The sequence below is a fragment of the Podarcis muralis genome, chromosome 9 (assembly GCF_964188315.1).
Source record: "Podarcis muralis chromosome 9, rPodMur119.hap1.1, whole genome shotgun sequence".
Classification (NCBI taxonomy): Eukaryota; Metazoa; Chordata; class Lepidosauria; order Squamata; family Lacertidae; genus Podarcis; species Podarcis muralis.
In genome coordinates this window covers 24,381,767-24,402,604 of record NC_135663.1, presented here as the reverse complement: position 1 = coordinate 24,402,604, position 20,838 = coordinate 24,381,767, and the positions used below count along the sequence as shown (strand labels likewise).

Below are 20,838 nucleotides of genomic sequence, written 5' to 3'. Positions count from 1 at the left end.
GCAGCAAAGGTTAAGCAGACACCTGTCTTACTTTTTTCATTTTTCCTGACAAGAAAATCAGAGATGATACAAAAGTCAACTCACAAAGGTTTTAAGGATATTACTGAATAGTTCCTTTCTGTAATGGTTATATAAGCTGTTCTTAATTCCCTTTCTGTCTTAGAAAGGAACTATTCAGTAATATCCTTAAAACCTCGCAAGACGAAAAACCCGCAAGACGAAAGGGTTTTCCGTTGCGGAGGCGCTTCGCAAGACTAATTTCCCTATGGGCTTGCTTCGCAAGTTGAAAACGTCTTGCGAGTCTCGCCATTTCCCCCCCGCTTTCCCCGCCCTTTTTCAAAGCCGCTAAGCCGTTAATAGCCTTTTAACAGCTTAGCCGCTAAGCCGCTAATAGCGCCAAATCGCTAATAGCGCTAATCCGCTTAGCCGCTAATGGGGTTGCTTCGCAAGACGAAAAAACTGCTAGACGAAAAGAATCGCGGAACGGATTCTTTTCGTCTTGCGAGGCACCACTGTACTAGGACGCGGGTGGCGCTGTGGGTAAAACCTCAGTGCCTAGGACTTGCCGATCGTATGGTCGGCGGTTCGAATCCCCACGGCGGGGTGAGCTCCCGTCGTTCGGTCCTAGCTCCTGCCCACCTAGCAGTTCGAAAGCACCCTTAAGTGCAAGTAGATAAATAGGTACCGCTTTATAGCGGGAAGGTAATGGCGATTCCGTGCACTGTGCTGGTGCTGGCTCGCCAGAGCAGCTTCGTCACGCTGGCCACGTGACCCGCTGGCTCCCGGCCTCTTAAGCGAGATGAGCACGCAACCCCAGAGTCAGTCACGACTGGCCCGTACGGGTAGGGGTACCTTTACCTTTCTTTTATATAACCATTAGTTCGTATGTTTCACAAGTATCACAGAAAGTGTCTGGTTGCTTTCAGAAGTGCTCCAAGAGCCTACAAGGTAAAGGCAAGCACTAAACAACTTACCTTGCAAGATCCCACATAAATTATGGGATGTATCCAGTGCTCTTTGTGCATAGATCTGCTGGTGCAACAGGAATCTCCTCCCTCACCCCATGCCCCGAACATCTGCTTTGGATGGTTCTTTAACTTTCCAGAGCTGATTCTGAGATTGCATGGGGAATTGGACGGACCAAGAGGAAGCTCCATTGCCTGCACAGTAGTTCACTGGCCAGCAGAACTGATATTGGATATTGTCCTATATTTAGTTCTTTTAAAATCACTTATGGCAGAAGGGTACATTTTAAACAAAACCAAAAAAATACATTTAATTATTATGCAAGTTCTGCCGTGATACATCCTCTTTCCCACAGTGGAAGTAAGCTAAAAACAACAAAACTCATACTAAAGATCAGTAGTTTTCATCGCTTTTGGCCCATAAATCTAAGGAATTGTAGTAAGCAGCATAAACGCAGGAAATGCTGCCAAGCAACTACCCCTGCCAAATAATCCTTAACTAAAAGTTAAAAATTGGGAGTGATGGGGTCCTGATGGGTGGCAAAGGAAATGTCTAAGGTTGAGTCCAGGCTTACGGTGTCACAAAAGCAATCCCTCATGAAGGTTTCTAGCATACGCTAGGGAACCTAGCAAGATTGACTAAACCTGAAGGTGTGATGATTTCCTGGCTCATGCTAATTTCTCCCAGTGGATCCTCAAGCTCCTTGTTCCATGTGCCACTTGTTTAGGATATGTATTTAATGCTTTTTAAAAAAACACACCGAAGAGAGTAATCAGCACAAAGCCCCCACCCTTTACAACTCCAGTGTTCACCTCAATACTGAACATATTTGATAAGTTCTCCAGGAAAAAAATCACTACACATGGAAGTGAAATCTTCATTTATTAGGCAGACAACACAAATTATCACTTTGATTTCTGACTCTGTGCTTGGGCCTTCAGCACCTTGACAACAATCTTCTGTTCCTCAATAAGGAATGCTCGTTTGATTCTAGAGAAAAAGGAAAGCACTTGTTACTATTTCAGCATTGGTCATTAGTTATCACACAGGCTATATTCAGAGAAGCTTCCAAACCATGGTCTGAGAAATCAGAAACAAGCCCTGTGTTCACTAGGTCCCTTGTCCCCTTACAGTGCAGAAACTGAGGACACTGGTAACGGAGGAACAGATTGCACTGTTTCTCTTTTGTCCCCTCTTACTCAACTGGAGGGAATTCCTGGTGATCGATGATGACCAGGTTTTGTTAAATACAAAACAGCTTGTGCTGCTGATTGCTTACAAGCTGATATGGCTGGAAGTCAAAATAAGCTATTTCATTCTGAGACAACAAGCAATAATCACTTAGTAAAATAAAATCCACAACACAATTTGTAAAATATACTTGTCTTCTTTTATTGGTATCTCAAGCAGGGATGAGTTAAAGGTAAAGGTAAAGGTACCCCTGCCCGTACGGGCCAGTCTTGACAGACTCTAGGGTTGTGCGCCCATCTCACTCAAGAGGCCGGGGGCCAGCACTGTCCGGAGACACTTCCGGGTCACGTGGCCAGCGCGACATCGCTGCTCTGGCGAGCCAGAGCCACACACGGAAACGCCGTTTACCTTCCCGCTAGTAAGCGGTCCCTATTTATCTACTTGCACTTTGATGTGCTTTTGAACTGCTAGGTTGGCAGGCGCTGGGACCGAGCAACGGGAGCGCACCCCGCCACGGGGATTTGAACCGCCAACCTTTTGATCGGCAAGCCCTAGGCGCTGAGGCTTTTACCCACAGCGCCACCCGCGTCCCAGACAGGGATGAGTTAGTTTGGGTTAAAAAAAACATGCATTTGTACAGCACAAATTTTAGTCCAGATTTCTACAGTAGCAAAGTTATTTATTTTTTAAAGACATTCCTAAACTGCCTTTCACATCAAGTCACAAGGCGGTAGACAGCAACTTAAACATGCAAGCATCAACAACAGATATTATTTTAATCAGTGCTTAAAGGCCATTAAAGTTGCCTAAGCTCAGGGTAGAGGTGGCTGCATGAAGAAGGGGCCACCGCTAAGGAGGAGTTACAAGAAAGAACAGATATTTGGAACTAAAAATTATAGCCCATGAACTTAAAAAAAAAAAAAAGCTTATAAATTACCTGTCACGAACGCATTTAGCACACATGGACCCACCATAGGCTCTGCTAACATGCTTCTTTGTTTTTGACAGCCTCATAAGAACTTTAGGGCGAACAGCACGAACCTGTAAGAAGTGAAAAATACATTTGTATAACCCCCAGTCTGCATGATTCACAGTCTTAGGCTTGTTAAAAGACAATCAAATGAAGAGACAATAGGCATATAATAGTATGAAGCACTCTTGTCCTGCTTGTTGGCTTCTCACGGGCATCTGGTTGGAGACTGACACCAGGATAGACTAGATAGGCCTTATGTCTGTTGCAGTTGGGCTTTTATATTCTTAAATAACTGTAAGGCATTATAAGCAGCTATTGTTTTTTGAATGGCAGACACATATTTTTCTAAGAACAAGGGAATTTTTTTTTTGAAAGACAGTACTTTTACACTAAAATTGCTTTGCTACTTAGTGCTTCCCTTAAGCAACCTTCCATGACATTGAGGAAATCAATTTTAAAGTCTTAGTTAAAACAATATCAAATATAGATATCCTCTTCAGATAGTCACTTCAGTAAATGCAGACACTGTCAACAATTAATTTCTCTTTCATTTCTTCACCACCTGTTCACTTGCCCTCTTCAACCACATCATAATTCAATTCTGTACTGTTACAAGACTGTATGCACACCATTATGTTAAAAATAGCAGCAGTTTATTAGCATGTTATTTTCAGCATTAAAGCACTTCCAATTCTGTAATATTGGTTCACTGCTATTACCGTGAAATAAACTATTCCTGTTTTGTCACAATGTAAAGGGGGGGGGGGATTGCTACTTAGTTGTGGAAAATAGAGGACACATGAAAGAGGCAACTCTACAAAGCTAATTTTAGCTAAGATGGAAGAGGTATTTTCTGTTTCAGATCTATGTGGACACCACTGATTTTTCTATAATGCTTGAAATTAATGACAAATGAATAATGATCAAGTGCAAAACAAACAACAGATAGGGCACACTTATAGTTTCAGCTCTAAGGTGCTATAGCAAATGGCCCACATTGTTATAGTTCAACAGTGTATTAGGCACTGGCTTGAGCATCATGCCAACAATGAAATTACAAATGTATTAACAAGCAATTGCCTATGCAACACTTTAGATTTTTACAGGCAAGATTGGGGGGGGGGGGATTTACCTAAGAACCATGTATACCAGATTTTCCAATATAAATTGGGCAATGAGCTAGAGTTCCTGTCTTTATTTAGGATGCCAGTCAACACAAGTAAAAGAGAATACACTTACACCACGAAGTCTTCCTGGGCACACGCCGCATGCAGACTTTGGTGCCTTGCCCACTTTCTTGGTGTACAAATACACAATCCTGTTGCCTGGTGTCCGGGATCTGTATCAACCAAAGAAACAGTCATTTAATTTAAGTGTTATAAAATTTATTTAACAATAATACAATCATTTAATAGGAGGATTTTACTTACAGCCTGGTCTTGTTAGAGGCTGTGTTGTAGGACAACCTACGTCGGTATGTTAGACGCTGGACCATTTTGTCTATACAAGGAAAGAAAATACAGTGAGAGAAGGCAGAATTCTAAGCAGAGTATGAGACAGAGAGAATACACACACACAAACCCCAGTTGCCAGTGTTACATAACTATTCTGTCATTCAAATGAGATAGAGGTAACATAATAACTGGCACATGAAAGTTCTTCCCAATTCAAGTCTCATACTTTATTTCGTAAAATTAACACATTGCTTGATTGTAAAACAGCAACAACATCCCAAAGCAGTTAGCCATTTTACCACACTGTTACAGCAACACAGTTTGCAATCAAGGTGGTGTATAATCACATTTGCCATTCCTCCAATGAACTAAATGTATTAGGGTTTATTGACTACCCTCAAAACAACCCAGGAAGGCCAGTGAGGTTTAGCGAGACCACAAGACTGGTGAACTTCATGGCAGAAGTTAAGTGCTGTACTTGGAACTCTCACCCAAGCCAACGCTTCAGAAACCACATCACTCTTGCAGTTCGGTGTGGTTCCTTCCCCCATCCACCCACCGCCAATTACCCCGCATTTTTAAGGGAGAATATCTCAAAATCAATTCCCCGGTGATTCTGGATGGAGAAGGAAGAGACCGAACCCAGATGCTGAATAATATGTCCTCGGCCCTTTATTTCTCGCAGTGAAAACTGGGCATCGAACGCGCCGTTGGATAGGGAGAAAACACATTTTATTTAGCCTTCCGCCCGAGTGCGAGAGAACTGGAGAGCCCGCGATTATTCACAGCTCTGCGCGGCTTCGCAGACTGGAAGGCCTCGCTCAAGCCTGTGCGAGGCGGAGAGGCCTGCACGCAAGACTCCCACCCAGGCGCCGGCCTCTCCTGGCTTGCCCACCGACATACACCCCTCGTCCTTCGCCCCAAGCTCCGAAGTACCCTCCGACGTACCCGCAAGGCCCCTCAAGCCCTCCCTGCCGCGGATGGAAACGGATTAAGCCAAGCTCCCCGAAAGAGACAGACTGAATTGCTCTTACCTAGAGTGGGAGCCGGCACCGGAAGAGGAAGCAGACGCTAGAGCGCGGGTCAAAGTTCAAGCGCCGACGCCAAGACCCGGAAGTGCGTTGACGTATTATTTCGTTCTTGTTGCTAGGACGCCATAGAGTAGACCGAACTGGGCGCCGCCATCTTGTACGGCAACCGCAGGAGGAGGAACCTGAGTGTTTTTCTTCAACTTGGAAGGGAGGAGTTATGAAGCCTTCTTGTTTTTACCCTTTGCCTTGGTTCCCAGGGCATCTTGCAAAAAAATAAAATAAAACAACAGAATGAAAAGATACTAAAAAAACCCCTAAAGTTTTAATACAGCGGCGTAAAACAATTATAATTAGTTCAAGTTTTAAAACCTGGTAAAATGAAATGGCTCAGCACTGAAATGATGTTGGTGTAAGTCACTTTTTTAATAGTCCTCTGTTCTGAGCATCGTTTAGAAAAACGCCTCTTCTCTGATCACCCGCTTCATCAACATGGGGGCCTTTTTTGCAGGATGATTGGTGATATGTAGTGGATTTTTTTCTGCAGAAAATGTTCCGCTTTTATACATGGCTTCCAAAAGTTATTAACATAATGAAAAGACAATACACATTCCAGTTAAATTGGGAAAATGGAAGGGAGACAATAATGTTAAAATCTAAAACTTGTAATTACCATTTTTCAGGAATTTTAATAAGTTTTCAGCACTTTTATTCTATCCCTTCACGCTGCAATCCTAAACACGCTTATTAGGGAGTAAGCCTCAATGATCAGTGGAACTTTGAGTAAACATCCGTAGGATTTTACTGTTAAAATAGCTAGATAATATATGGGAAGTGTATGCTATTGAGGTACAATATCTTAAAATATTTACAACCATTCCAATAAAAATAATTTCCAAGTAAAGCTGTGCATTTTATTTTAGTATGACATTTAAACCACACAAAGTGCATTTTGTTGCTTTCCCTATTCCCCATTCGAATATTTTAGTTCAAGTATTTTTGGCTATTGGAGAAACTTTTCAGGTATTTACACAGCACATAAAATGAACACTTTAAATTTTGTAAGTGTAAGTTTTTTAGTTTTTTAAAGAGCATGCTAAATCAGATCTTCAATTTAGGTCAGTTTGTTGTTTTTTTAAGCACATAGTACTGACGATACCTGAAAGCACAACCCAAGCATATTTAAAACAATGTGATATACCAGTGCAAGTGATTTTTCGCTGACTAATGTACAGGGTGGCAAATGGTAGCCCATGGACAAAATCCAACTAAAGTGGGCCACTGGCTTGCCCCTAATATAAATAACACCCTTCTATCCTGTCAAACCTGTTATGATTCATCAGGTAAGTCCTAGGCTGAGGAGATAGCAGCTGTTAGAACTTTCCAGCCAGCTGTGCTCATTAACCATAAACTACAAAGAGAAAGGATGGGAAATAGTAGGAAACAGAACTTGCATGGTTGCCGGGCAACACATAAAAGATCTCATATTACTGTTATAATCATGAAGCAAAAATGATAGTCACGTGGTTGCTTAGCAACCACTCCCTTTCCAAGCTTTAGCCCTGCCGACATGAATTTTGGCTTAACGGTTATATTTCTGCCACCATTATACTTGAAATTTACTATGGCCTTGAGAGAAACAACAGCCGCTGTGCTACCGCACCTGCCCAGGCATACCCCCTCCCTATCAGCTTGTTTAGTGGCCTTGCCGGCTCAGGATGCTTTGTATTAAAACCAGCTGATATGTCAACTGTGAGCTTATCTAGACAGAGATAGCCTTGCGCTTGGATTACTGCAATGCATTGTATGTGGGGCTGTCTTTGAAAATAGTTTGGAAATTTCATTTTGGTCAAAAATAAGGCAGAAAAATCGTTAACCAGGATTGGAATGTACGAACACATTACCCCAGTGTTTTGTCATTTGTCCTGGCTTTCAGTCTATTTCTATTCCCAATTCAAGTGCTGGCATTAGCATATAAAGGCATAAAGCCCTTAATGGCTTGGGGCCAGGTAACTGAGGATTCCTCCTCCATTTACTTACCCAGACTTTGATATAGTCTTTGGAGACCCTTCTCCAGGTGTCCCTGCCAGATGAGTTGTGGTGGGTGGCTACTCCAAGCAGCTATACAGGGATGTTCCTCCAAGCAGCTTAACATTATTATTTTTTTGTCTCCACTATGCACAACCTCCAAGAAAAAAAGAGGTCAAGGTGTGTTGCATGGAGATTGCTGCCCTTTTTTGCTCTGCTGTGTGGCTGAAGAGGACACAAGTGAAGAAATGAAATAGAAATTAATTATTGACAGTGTCTGCATTTACGGAAGTGGAATGCATTTCAGAAGAGCAATTTTATTCTTGGGGGTGGGGGGAGTATGTTTCGTGAGTACAGTATCCTGAATCAGGAATGTGAGCATTCATACTCTTCTGTTTCATCGCTATACAGCCTTCTTTGTAAGCAATCAGGCAGCCACTGCAAAGCAACTACAGGGATTGGCAGTGAGACCCCTACGAGAGCATTGCCCTTGGCAGATGCCCAATGAGGCAAAACCCGATGCCAGCCCTAAGCACAAGACATGGTTTATTTATACTGTCTCTTTACATGTGTTTCCTGTGAGACCACCCATATTTAATTTGCAGAGGCGCTGAGGCTCTACCTTCATTTTCACTGCAGCAGTGCTAATCGCCTAATGTCAGATCTATTGTTGCTATTATTATTATTACTGTTAAGTTGTGGGTGAACATATCAGACGACACAGCGATTCTTCAAACAGCTCTTGTTTATTCAGAGAACAGAACTGAACTGAACTGAAGGGTTCAGTCAGCCTGCTTATATAGAGCTCCAGTACAACGTAACTGTAGCAATTTTCTAAAACTATCCAATCACTGAACGTCACTTTCAATCCCTTATTTGCATAACTATCTACTGTATCCCCCTGCTGGCCCTGGGTGAGAACTTCAGTACATAACAATTACATATTAAGAAACTCTACCTTTTGCTCACGTGCTATTGACTACTCTAGGTTTTGGATATCAGATGATCCATTCCAGATAGCCACAGAAGTATGTGCCCGAGCATAACATGGGTGCAACAGGGCTTTTGACTGACTTTTAAACTTTCATCCTTCTTATCACACTCCAGAAGACTTTGTAAACCTCTAGGACAATCCTCTCGCCTTGCAGTATGTATGCCTCTCTGGATGGGGTCAACAGGTTCCAAAGTAAGCTGTCTTCCCAGACCCTGTGATGTCTGATGCCATCATTATCTGCTTCTGCATTCGTCTTTTAAATAGCATGCTTTCAAAAAGCTTTGATGTGTGCTCATGGCCTTATTTATAAATTTGTAACTTACAGTTTGTTGTGAAATAGCCTCTCTGTATGATATCTATATAATTATTATTTTGGTTAATTATTGGCTGTTTTCAAATGCAAATTTTAGACACCCAACGTTTCTCAGTCTCATGAAATAATGAGAAGAATATGTATGAACTAGATATGCAAGCTCATTTTAAAAGGAACACATTTTAGACCACAAGTGAGTTTCAGAGCAATTAGAGTATTTAATTTGAACTTTCTGGGTCCAGAGAACCCTAAGGGGAGGAAAGAAACCAATTAAATTAAATTAAATAATAATGCCCTAAATAGAAAAATGTAACAGGATCCAATTGTTCAAGAACAACACTTAAATTGCTGATAAAGGAATTTGGAAATATTTTATAAAGGCAACACTTTGCTACTGAATTCGTATCTTTAAACAATAGTGCTGATGTTAGTTGGACATGACAGATTTGGGCCACATGTTCAACTGACAGAAATCCTAACATTAAAAGAAAAGAAAAGTTCTAGAAATATGGAAAGGGAGGCTTTCCAATTTGCATAAAAACTTGACTGAAGTATTTAAAATGTAACAAACACAGTGCATTTTACAGAAGTAACGGGGCTATCATGAGGTACTTTTAAGTAATATTTTAATGGGTCCCTCACCCCCAAAAAATATTTGCCCAAGTGCCCTACAAGTACTTTAGGAATGCATACAGAACCAGTGTGTAATGTACCACCCTAAGTGAGCCTTACAATGTAAGGAGCCAAATTCCAGAGTATTTGCCATTTCCCCAGTTCCTCTATCTATGTGTGCCATTATACCAAATAACTGTCTCGTGAGGAGGAATTAAAGAACCTTTTAATGTGGGTGAAAGAGGAGAGCACAACATATGGTCTGAAGCTAACATCAAAAAAACGAAGATCATGGCCACTGGTTCCATCACCTCCTGGCAAATAGAAGGGGAAGAAATGGAGGCCGTGAGAGATTTTACTTTCTTGGGTTCCATGATCACTACAGATGGTGACAGCAGCCACAAAATTAAAAGACGCCTGCTTCTTGGGAGAAAAGCAATGACAAATCTAGTTGGCATCTTAAAAAGCAGAGACATCACCTTGCCGACAAAGGTATAGTTAAAGCTATGGTTTTCCCAGTAGTGATGTATGGAAGTGAGAGCTGGCCCATAAAGAAGGCTGATCGCCGAAGAATGGATGCTTTTGAATTACGGTGCTGGAGGAGACTCTTGAGAGTCCCATGGACTGCAAGAAGATCAAACCTATCCATTCTTAAGGAAATCAGCCCTGAGTGCTCACTGGAAGGACAGATCCTGAAGCTGAGGCTCCGGTACTTTGGCCACCTCATGAGAAGGGTAGACTCCCTGGAAAAGACCCTGATGTTGGGAAAGATGGAGGACACAAGGAGAAGGGAGCAACAGAGGATGAGATAGTTGGACAGTGTTCTCGAAGCTACCAGCATGAGTTTGACCAAACTGCTGGAGGCAGTGGAAGACAGGAGTGCCTGGCGTACTCTGGTCCATGGGGTCACGAAGAGTCGGACACAACTAAACGACTAAACAACAAAAGTATGCATGATATCTGTTTTGTGCTTCAGTTCTAAGGCTGTCACGGGGGTGCCCAGTAGACAGCAGCTCCATGAGCGGAGAATAAACTTAGAACTGATTCCTTCTATTGAAGTGAATAAGGAAGATGTTGTGTCCTCCTAGCAACCCAGAGGTAATTGCTGGGTAATAGTGGAACACACCAGAAACAATTATTTGTTGTTTACATGCCATACCAAACTGTGGGTTGTTAGCATTCTCCATATACATGGACTGTCAAGTCAGTCATAGGTCAAGGGCCAAAGATATATGATTCCCACTCAGAAGGGTATACAGTACATAAATAATATCAAAAAGACATTTCAAAACTTTGCTTATATACACCCCCCCAAAAAAAAGAGAGGTGGAATTCATTGGGGGTTTAGTTATTTTAAAGCTGCAATGAACAAGGTCTTGTTCCACATACAAGCAGCAGGACATGGAGAAAGTATTCAGATGGCAAATGTAACTGGTGGTAGGCTGGTGTGGGAGGAGCAGTACTTCAACTAGTCTGGTCACAAATCCATCTGAAGCTTCATAGCTAATTACCAGCACCTTGGATAAAACTATAAATTTAAAATAATTAAATAACCGCAATCTGTGCAACTAAGAGGCTCAGCTAGGAATCAGGAACTCTCCAATTTGAATCTCACCTGAACACCTGAAGTGCCTGCCCACTTCTTCCTCTCCCCACACCTACTGCAGTTTGCAATATTTACTGGGGGGGTGTGCAGGCGGCAGTAGCATTTATAAGATTGTTGTAAAGGTTGACAAGATAATGTGCCAAACACCTGGGTTGGTACACAGATAGTACAAACTGATGCATGTCTGCTCCAAAGTGAGTCCAATGTGGCTTTCTTTCAGGTAGGTAAAGGTAAAGGTACCCCTGCCCGTACGGGCCAGTCTTGACAGACTCTAGGGTTGTGCGCCCATCTCACTTAAGAGGCCGGGGGCCAGCGCTGTCTGGAGACACTTCCGGGTCACGTGGAAAGGTAAAGGTACCCCTGCCCGTACGGGCCAGTCTTGACAGACTCTAGGGTTGTGCGCCCATCTCACTCAAGAGGCCGGGGGCCAGCGCTGTCCGCAGACACTTCCGGGTCACGTGGCCAGCGTGACATCGCTGCTCTGGCGAGCCAGCGCAGCACACGGAAACGCCGTTTACCTTCCCGCCAGTAAGCGGTCCCCTATTTATCTACTTGCACCCGGGGGTGCTTTCGAACTGCTAGGTTGGCAGCCACTGGGACCGAGCAACGGGAGCGCACCCTGCCGCAGGGATTCGAACTGCCAACCTTTCGATCGGCAAGCCCTAGGCGCTGAGGCTTTTACCCACAGCGCCACCCACTGTGTTCTTTCAGGTAAGTCTATTTCAAATTGCAGCCTCATCAGCAATCTGTATACTAAGTATTATTATTATTAACTCTACTGCATTTCTGAAAGAATCATACACAAAAAGAGCACCATTTTCCTTTCCTTTTTAGCCATCTAACATTTGTCTGCGCTGGCATCTATTCACACACACCTTAATTTAACCACTCCCCTGCATGGACCTGTGAAGATTGGGTGATGTTAAAAGGATCCAAAGTTCATTTCCACTTCAATGGTGCATGTTCAACAAACAAAAATATTTTGTAGCAAGGAGGTAAAGAGTTTAGCAGAAGGCAGCCCCTCACATGCATACAAACATATGTACCATTGCATTTGGACTGGAACTTTTTCCTGTGTGTTTTTTTTTTAAATGTCACAACCCCGTAAGAAAGAGAATTAAAACCCTGTTATTTTAATTTACATCTACCCACAAGATAAGTAAAGTTATCATTGAAATTCTAATTAAATAGGATGATTGACTAAGGTAGGACATCAAAGAAAAGAAGTGAATATGATAAGTCGAAGTCTTATTAATTAGTCCGCATGGAAGAAATTCCAGGGACGTCAAGCTGAGGCTGCTGCAAGGAGGAAAAATAGCAGACAAGAAAATGTGTGTTTCTTTGAAGTTAGGAATGGAGATAGTGATGGAGGTAATTGTGTCTGACTGGATCCAGTAATGAAGAGCCGTAAATCAGACCTAGGAATCGGAGGCAAGAGTCTGGTAACGAATATGGTTGCCCCCCTGCTGTGAAGAAACAGAATGCAGAGCTGACTAATTGACCCAGTCTATCTCCCAGTAGCTCCCTGTTATTATTTATTAATTTTTAATTTCTGAATTATTTACGTCCTGGGAAATTATTTTTGACAGCCTGTTAGGAGCGCCAAAGCTAATGGAGGATGAAAGGGCTGCAACCAGAATTAGCAGGGATGCAGTCACAGGCTACTGGATTTAATGATTTTGGAAAGGAAAATTGATTTCACACAGCGTGTCACTTTATACTACTTTAGGGATACACCAGCTATTTTATTAATTGAGGAATAACCAACTCAGAAGTATATTTGAAGTGTAAATGAATTGCAGGCCTCAGCTATTTATTCTTTCCCCACCGCATACACATTTGAGGGAGAGCAATGAGTTTGCTTAAAGTTCCTAATTAAAACCAACAGAGGTGGAGATCCTATTGAACCCTTGTTGGGGCTTTTTTTTTTTTTTTTTTTTTTTTTTGCCCTGGGAGGGTGGAAATCATTCCATCCCAGGAAAATTTGTAAACCTTCTGCACTTTTCAAGTTACATTCCTTTCTCCTCGTGACAAAGCCCAGTCATGTAAACCTTCCATGTTTTCGTCTCACAGGAATCATGCTGGATGGAATTTAACACCCATCCCTAGGACTGGAACCCGCCGTGAAAGATGGTCAGTCAGGACTGTACAGCGGTATTTCAGGCTGTTAGTTTGAGCAGGAGGACAGACACTGTGACAAAGTCAACAAACTGCCTCAAAGTTTTGTGATGGCTTTCTAAATCCCAGAAAGCCACGGTCTGAATCAGGTTACAGCCATTAAATTGGGCTGTTTGCATGCTGCCATTTCTGTGCTTTTCTATACTGGCCAAAGTTAACTGCCATGTCAGAAGTTCAATAAATCCTACATGCAAACAATCTCTTGAATGTGGCAGAGAAAACCCCCAGCCCATAGGGCTAGTCCGACCCCTTTCTCAAGAGTATGTCAAGGAAACAGTAAGATTTATTCATGCATTGCAAACACAGTGATCTAGTGATCATTATTGACACAGACCAGAAATGTTTTCTGATCTCAAATCCACATAGAACAAACATGGTTCCATGGAAGAAGCTGGGACAGGAAAATATTTTCTTGCTACCTGCTCCCCCCCCCCAGGGGAAAAAGGCTTTCCAAGAATTTCCTGTAGTATCATAGCAGTGTCCCTATTTTCCAGAGACATCCCTGATTTAGAGAAGCCGTCCCAGTTTCTGAGTTGATCCTGGAATGTCTCACTTTTCCGTAAAGGTAAAGGTACCCCTGCCCGTACGGGCCAGTCTTGACAGACTCTGGGGTTGTGCGCCCATCTCACTCAAGAGGCCGGGGGCCAGCGCTCTCCGGAGACACTTCCGGGTCACGTGGCCAGCGTGACAAAGCTGCATCTGGCGAGCCAGCGCAGCACACGGAAACACTGTTTACCTTCTCGCCAGTAAGCGGTCCCTATTTATCTACTTGCACCCGGGGGTGCTTTCGAACTGCTAGGTTGGCAGGCGCTGGGACCGAACAACGGGAGCGCACCCCGCTGCGGGGTTTCGAACCGCCGACCTTTCGATCGGCAAGCCCTAGGCGCTGAAGCTTTTACCCACAGCGCCACCCGCGTCCCTACACTTTTCCTTAGGATGTTCTTATTTTCGATGGAGAAATGTTGGAGGGTATGGAGTTATCCGACCCTCAAGCCGTCTTAAGGCAATCCTTTATAGGGAAGGTTTTTTTAAAAAAATGTTTTATTATGTTTTTATATATGTTGGAAGCTGCCCAGAGTGGCTGGGGCAACCCAGTCAGATGTGTCGGATATAAATAGTAAAATTATCATCATGGAATGGGGCATTCCTATTTTCATTGAAGAAATGTTTGAGGATATGTCATAGAGGGTTTGGGGCTGTGGAGCAAGAACAGTAAGGGAACTACCTGCTGCACAGAGATAGCTACTTCTTCCTACTGTTTCTCTTTCTTCAAACTTATCCCATAGTTAGACACAGTAGGGCTTGCTGGTTTCTTGACTTCAGCAACTGCTTGTCTAAGCTGTGAGCAGAATAGGCAGTGTTAAAGAAGAAGATAAGAAGAGTCCTGCTGGATTGGACCAAAGGCCTATTTATCCACAAACAGAGAATACATGTTCTAAAAATGATTCTTTTTGGACTTCATATGGAGATAATTGTGGAAGCAAAGAAAGGTTGTGCTGTAAGGAGTTTATAAGTCATTTAAGCACATCCCCTCAGCTTATTCCTCAGAGCAGTTCATGAGCACTGTGAACATTCCTTTTACTGACAAGAACATGCAAGGCTAGTCTGGGTTTATCTGTTACTTTGTGGATTATACCACTGGCAATTAATGAAGGCAGGAGGATCAAGTCATAGAAGGAGTTATGTGAGATGGCTGACCTGTGGCCTACACTTCAAGCTCTGCGTCTTTATCGCTCCCTCACAGATCCACAATATTCCTGCAGTCCCATTTGGGTGCATGGTTTTACTTATGATTAAGACTAATCAGAGGGCCAGGGACATTAAAACATTAATACAGAGATGAAAGACATCATAAATTAGGCCCAATTAAAAGAACTATTTTGTTTACAACAAAACCTTCCACAGGGAAAGTGCTGCTAATGCCGCCAGATGCACAAGGATGGGCCAAAGCATGAATTTTTGGCCATCAACTTTCACAACTTTAAAAGAGGATTAGACAAATTTATGGAATTTGACTGGATACCGTCAATGATGGCTATGTGCTACCTGCCCTGTTGGAGGCAGTGTGCCTTTAAATACCAGTTGCTGGGAATTTAATTAGGAATTCCCAGTTGCTGGGAATTAGATATTCTGCTTGCAGGCTTCCCATGGGCTTCTGCTTGGCCACTCTGACAGACCCTCCAAGTGTCCCTATTTTCCAGGGACATCCTTGATTTAGAGAAGCCATCCCAGTTTTTGATTTGATCCCAGAATGCCCTACTTTTCCATAGGATATCCCTATTTTCATTGGAGAAATGTTGGAGGGTAGGCTCTGAGAACAGAGTGATAGACTAGATGGGCCTTTGGCCTGATCTGTCAGAATTCTACTTATCTTCTTAATTCTGCCTATACTTATCCTAATGCAATTATATTTACTTCAGTTTCGTTTACAGTGGTGCTAGCTTTTGGAGGCATAATAGTTGCATAGAATGCCTACCTACCATTTAAGATCTTCATCAGACACCCTTCTCTTGCTGTCTGTGTCCTCCAAGTTGAGGCAGATGCAGGTCAAGGAGAGGGCTTTTTCTGAGGTGATACCAAAATTATGGAACTCATGTTTGCTGAGCCCAATTTTTGATATTTTTATGTGCCATTTTAGGCATGCCTCTTTTTTCTTGCGCTTCTAATGATGTCTGAGATTCCTTAATGACTTTAGAGTTGCTATTTGTCTCTGATGAGCTTATCTCATCTCTGTGGTTTACTTTTGTTAAAAAAATATTTTTATTGTTTTTATTATTATTGTGAACTGCCTTGAGGATGCCTGACAGTGAAAGGCAGGATATTAAGCCCTTACAAATGCTTGCTGGTAGATGTCATCATGTAAGATAGCTGTCACCATGTTACTGCCATTTTGTCGCCACTCTCCTTGGAGAGTGTTGTGGGACTACTACCATTGTTATTCTCACTGGCTCCAGTCCTGACGTAACTGCCATTTTGGAGCATGCTCTGTTCCTGCAAGAAGTGTGGCTACTGGGTTGCTATAAGGCCAGTTTACAGAAGCCAAGGAAAGGGAGACGTAACAAGTTGTAATGGAAAAGTAAGGGATCTAAGTGGAATGACTCTGAATCTAGAAAGATAACAGGTAGTGTTGAGACCAAACGTCTGTCTGAAAGAGGGCACCCTCCCTCATATATCCTGTCCAAGCATTCCCTGTTCCCCAATACAAGCAAGGCATCCATGTCACACAGAACTTTTCACACAGAACCTGGTATTTTCTTAATATACAGGTTTACCTGACCACGCTTACCTGCTAATGGTTTTTACCTGCTTATGGTTCGTATTTTGTTCTAGGGGGTTCCCCATCCCTTTGCTTGTAGCATTACCTTGAGAGGGGTTGTGATTTTTGAATCACGCTCTCTGGCGTCAGCCTCTATAATAACGCCTGCCCTCTGGAGGGCAGAACCCCTTTTCAGAAGCTATAGGGGGGTTTCCAAGGATGGAGAAGGCCTTCCTGATTACACATGAATCCCAGAATACAGCTGAAGGTATAGATGTGATTCATTTCACATTTCCTTCTACCCCATTGAAATATTCGGTGTATTATGCTTCACAGTTCTGGATCATATGAGATATAATGAGGAATAGATTGTTTTAAAAAATCATTTATTTGCTAAGAGCGTGACCAAACAGCTTATGTGATGTCATGGAATGTTCATTTGGAAAGATTCACACTGTGCAGCATGTGCTATTGGCAAAATGGAAGTGGACAAAGGAGCTTTGGAGTCTAGAAACTATAGCACAGAATTGCTGGGGCCAATAGACTGATGGAAAAGCAGGAAGCCAAAATTTTGGATTCAATTTCAAGCATATTTTTAAACATTGGTGATTGAGAGGCTGAAGGCTCTAATTTTCAGTACTAGAAACTGTATGCCCTGTTGCTTACATGGCAGAATAATCACACACTTCCCTAGATCATTCAGCTGCCTCCTCTCTGTTTCAATATTAAAACAAAGGGTATATTTTTCTGTGCTGTGCAGTGTTCTGGGATTTAAGCTCACAACTCCAATTAAGAGCAACTAATTCCCCACACAGAATATTTACCCCTAAGAGTTGGCTTGATATAATGAGTCATGTGTTTTGCATTTAAGCTCTTAATGCCTAGAGGATTTAGCTTTTTTTAAAAAAAAAACCTTTCTATTTTGATCACTTCATATTTTCATCATTTGAAGAGCAGCTTTTTACCCCTGGCAATTAAGTATATACATTACTAGATTAATAAAGTGACATAGATAGCTGCCATTTCCCTCTCTTTCCTCCACTGCCATATCTCTCTTGAAAAGGACAAAGAATGGGATAGCTGCTTCTTTATTACTTATGTCCGACACAGCAAATATTAAAGCTAGGCGGAAGAGAGAAGATTGATACAGAGGTTAGCGGTATACAATAGTACCTTGGGTTAAATACGCTTCAGGTTACATATGCTTCAGGTTACACACTCTGCTAACCCAGAAATAGTGCTTCAGGTTAAGAACTTTGCTTCAGGATAAGAACAGAAATCGGGCTCTGGTGGCGCGGCGGCAGCAGGAGGCCCCATTAGCTAAAGTGGTGCTTCAGGTTAAGAACAGTTTCAGGTTAAGAACGGACCTCCGGAACGAATTAAGTACTTAACCCGAGGTACCACTGTACATGCAGGACTGATATTCAGCAGAACTTGTACAGTACAGCTCATCTTATTTAAAGATGAACTGTTTCACAACAACCAGCGCTGACCCAAAAGCTGGCACTGGCAACAAAAATCACACATACCCACTGAGCCTCAGTCCCCGAGCCTTAATCCAGCATTGCCACCCATTGTTGTGCCCTCCATACACCCGATGTGCAGCTTACACAGTCCTGGTAGCAAGAGGGTGCCACCTGCTTAGCAGCCGGGAGCCATCTTAGGTGGCTCCAAATGCAACGTCCAATCTGTTGCTGACGTCACACCAGGCATTGCATTTGGAGGCATCTAAGATGGCACCTACCTGATGATGGTCCAGAGCTGAGCAGGACTTTGGATGGAGGCAATAGCAGGCAGGCGCTCCACCGCCTTTCTGAATCAGTCACCTGAGCCCAATGGCATGTTGTCGCTAATGATAGGGCTGGGTCTGCTAGCAACAGTGGCACCCCCAGGATGGACCTTTGGAGCAGAGGTCAAGAGGCTTAGCAGGATGAGCAGAAGAGCTCCTAATGCATGCAGCAGGTCCTTTGTAAGTGTAGTGGTATATCATTTAAAGAGGGTGCCCCTGTAAGCTCATTAAGTCCTGAGTTTAAAATTATGTAACTGTGCAGCAAACATTTCCCTATCCCTGCCTCTTTGTTAAGCTAGACTGCCATTGATTTAAGAACATCAGCTTGAGCAAATTTTATTTTCTCCTACTTTCCACACTTCTGCAGCTCATAATAAACAACAACAAAATGTAACACTAGAAGGAACACATCCAGGGATGGGGAGGGGGAAAGAACCAAATTAACATGACACCTCAGGGTCAAACTTCTCCCTTTCAGGAAACCGAAAGGAAAGTGGCAACATTAATGACTCTCTTCTGTTTAAAAGACTCTTGAGGTTGTTGTTTTTAGCACTTGGAAGGAAAGTATTAAATTTTCATTAAAGGGACGCAGCCAATTTGGACATAGAAGCTTTTCGATTAAAATACATGAGTTTGTGGTAGAAATAAACATTGTGCTTGGTTGATCCAAGAAACATAACCATGCCGTGCAACACAGTAACCTTCTATTGAGCCTTATGAGCTTTAAATCCAGGTTGCTCCAACATGAGCTTTGCAGTAAACCTGTGAAGTCTACAGGGTGTTTATATACCCTTCATTAACCCACTATCACCTATCATTAAGCAAGGGGAAGAAGGGTCAGTGTGATTAAATGTATATTTTCAGTAAATGTATATTTCTATTTAAGAGCAGGTTTTTAGAGATCCAAATAGCATTAGCTGGTGAGGGCTGAAAATGATCGTGACCGGGAAGAGAAGTGTAACCTTTTCTTCCCCTGATGCTTATGGAGGGATTTCCTTGCAATGCAAATAGCAGCTTCAGAGGAGTTATTTTTTGTCAATACAGCAATAAGCTGGAATGGGTTAAACTTCTTCCCTGTTTCACTATGCATATTGTTTCAGAAAGTCTGCGTTTTTCTTAAGTTCACCTTTGAATATGAACTAAATCAAATTTCTTCCCCATCCCTACTCCCAAGTAAGTGTGAATAGGGTTGTTGTGCTCTTAATAAAGCCATTTTGCCAAGTCAGCAGCTATACAGTAAACGTGTGCAGAAAATCCCAGGTTGCACTGGACGGAAAGCAACAGATATTTTAGCTCCTTGTTCTATTTCCTGCAAATGCCCCATACACGAGTATTGTAAAGTTAAGGCTTGCTTCTATGTACAATCTAACATGGCTCTTTGGGCTCTCTGAATCTCTCTCCTTTTCCTTCCAGAATCTGAAATGGCTTTCTTGCCAATATGATAGTGGTGGTGGTAGAAGACATTGTAGATATAAACAAAGAGAGCAACTATTCACGTAATGAATTGTTTGGCACAAGAGACATTTTGAGGACAATAGCGCTGCTGCCGTAGGAGTCCTTTTCTTCATGCACGCTTGAGGAATATGCATTATGTAACAGGAGAAATAAAATAACACATAGACGGCAGAGCTCAAAAGAGTGTTAGAACACAAATTGAACACTACTTGTTAAACAAGGTTAATTTGTTCCTATTCCACTTGAAATGGCTTCAAACACTTCTAAACTAGGTCATTTGATTGCTATGAAAATACATGTACAAGGCAGCTGTCTTTTTAGCAACAAGTTTATTGGAGAGTTTTGATTGCATCCCAAAAGCTTGTGAGATATTTCTGACCATATCAAAGAAAACTCAACTGCATTATCAAGGCACTCTAATGAGATGGTTTGTTTAATTGAAATGCTTTAAATTACCATCTGGTACAGCATGAAAAAATCATTATTTTCATTAGAGGAACTCCTCGTTAGCTTGAAATTGAAGTTACAAAATAGCACTGCATGATCTACTAAAAGTATTGTAAAGTATGCTCAAATTCGGGTTATTAAGAGACTTTTACATGCCAATTTCACTTCTGCATTCATTAAGTACCATCTCCCAACTTATACTGTGGCATCTGAATATAGACTGCATTTTTAATCAAGGCATATATTGGCTTATATTTGATCAGGTTCCTAAATTAAATGGGCTTAGATTTTCAAATGTTTCATGCCAGGCAAGAAGGCCAGCTGTTTATAGAGAAAACCTTGGCCATTCTCCTAAGACAAGGGGCCCCCCTTTGATTTATAGCAGAAAACAATTCTCAAAGTCATAAAAGCTGGAATTACAGGTTAAAGAGCAAGGTTACGGACCCAACATAATTAAGAGTTAGTAAACAGTAAAATAGAACCATGTGCCTTAAACTTGAGCCAGATCTTCTTTCTAAGGTTAAAAGGCCAAGACCAAATGGAGAAGC

General features: G+C 42.3%; 1 protein-coding gene across 4 annotated transcripts in view; it reads right to left on the bottom strand.

Moving 5' to 3' along the window:
- Positions 1–1,831: 1,831 nt before the first annotated feature.
- Positions 1,832–20,838, bottom strand: part of RPL34 (ribosomal protein L34) — a 466,563-nt gene continuing 447,556 nt past the window's right edge. Inside the window, exons 1-5 of one of the 4 annotated variants that reach the window (XM_028744583.2) lie at positions 5,619–5,724; positions 4,561–4,630; positions 4,370–4,469; positions 3,095–3,198; positions 1,832–1,956 (exon numbers count right to left, since the gene is read on the bottom strand). In XM_028744583.2, the coding sequence (XP_028600416.1) occupies positions 1,872–1,956; positions 3,095–3,198; positions 4,370–4,469; positions 4,561–4,625 (354 nt within the window). In that variant the 5' untranslated portion in view covers positions 4,626–4,630; positions 5,619–5,724 and the 3' untranslated portion in view covers positions 1,832–1,871. Of the gene's footprint in view, positions 1,957–3,094; positions 3,199–4,369; positions 4,470–4,560; positions 4,633–5,532; positions 5,725–20,838 lie in introns of those variants that run through there. The other 3 variants (XM_028744584.2, XM_077933908.1, XM_077933909.1) reach the window with 3 other exon arrangements.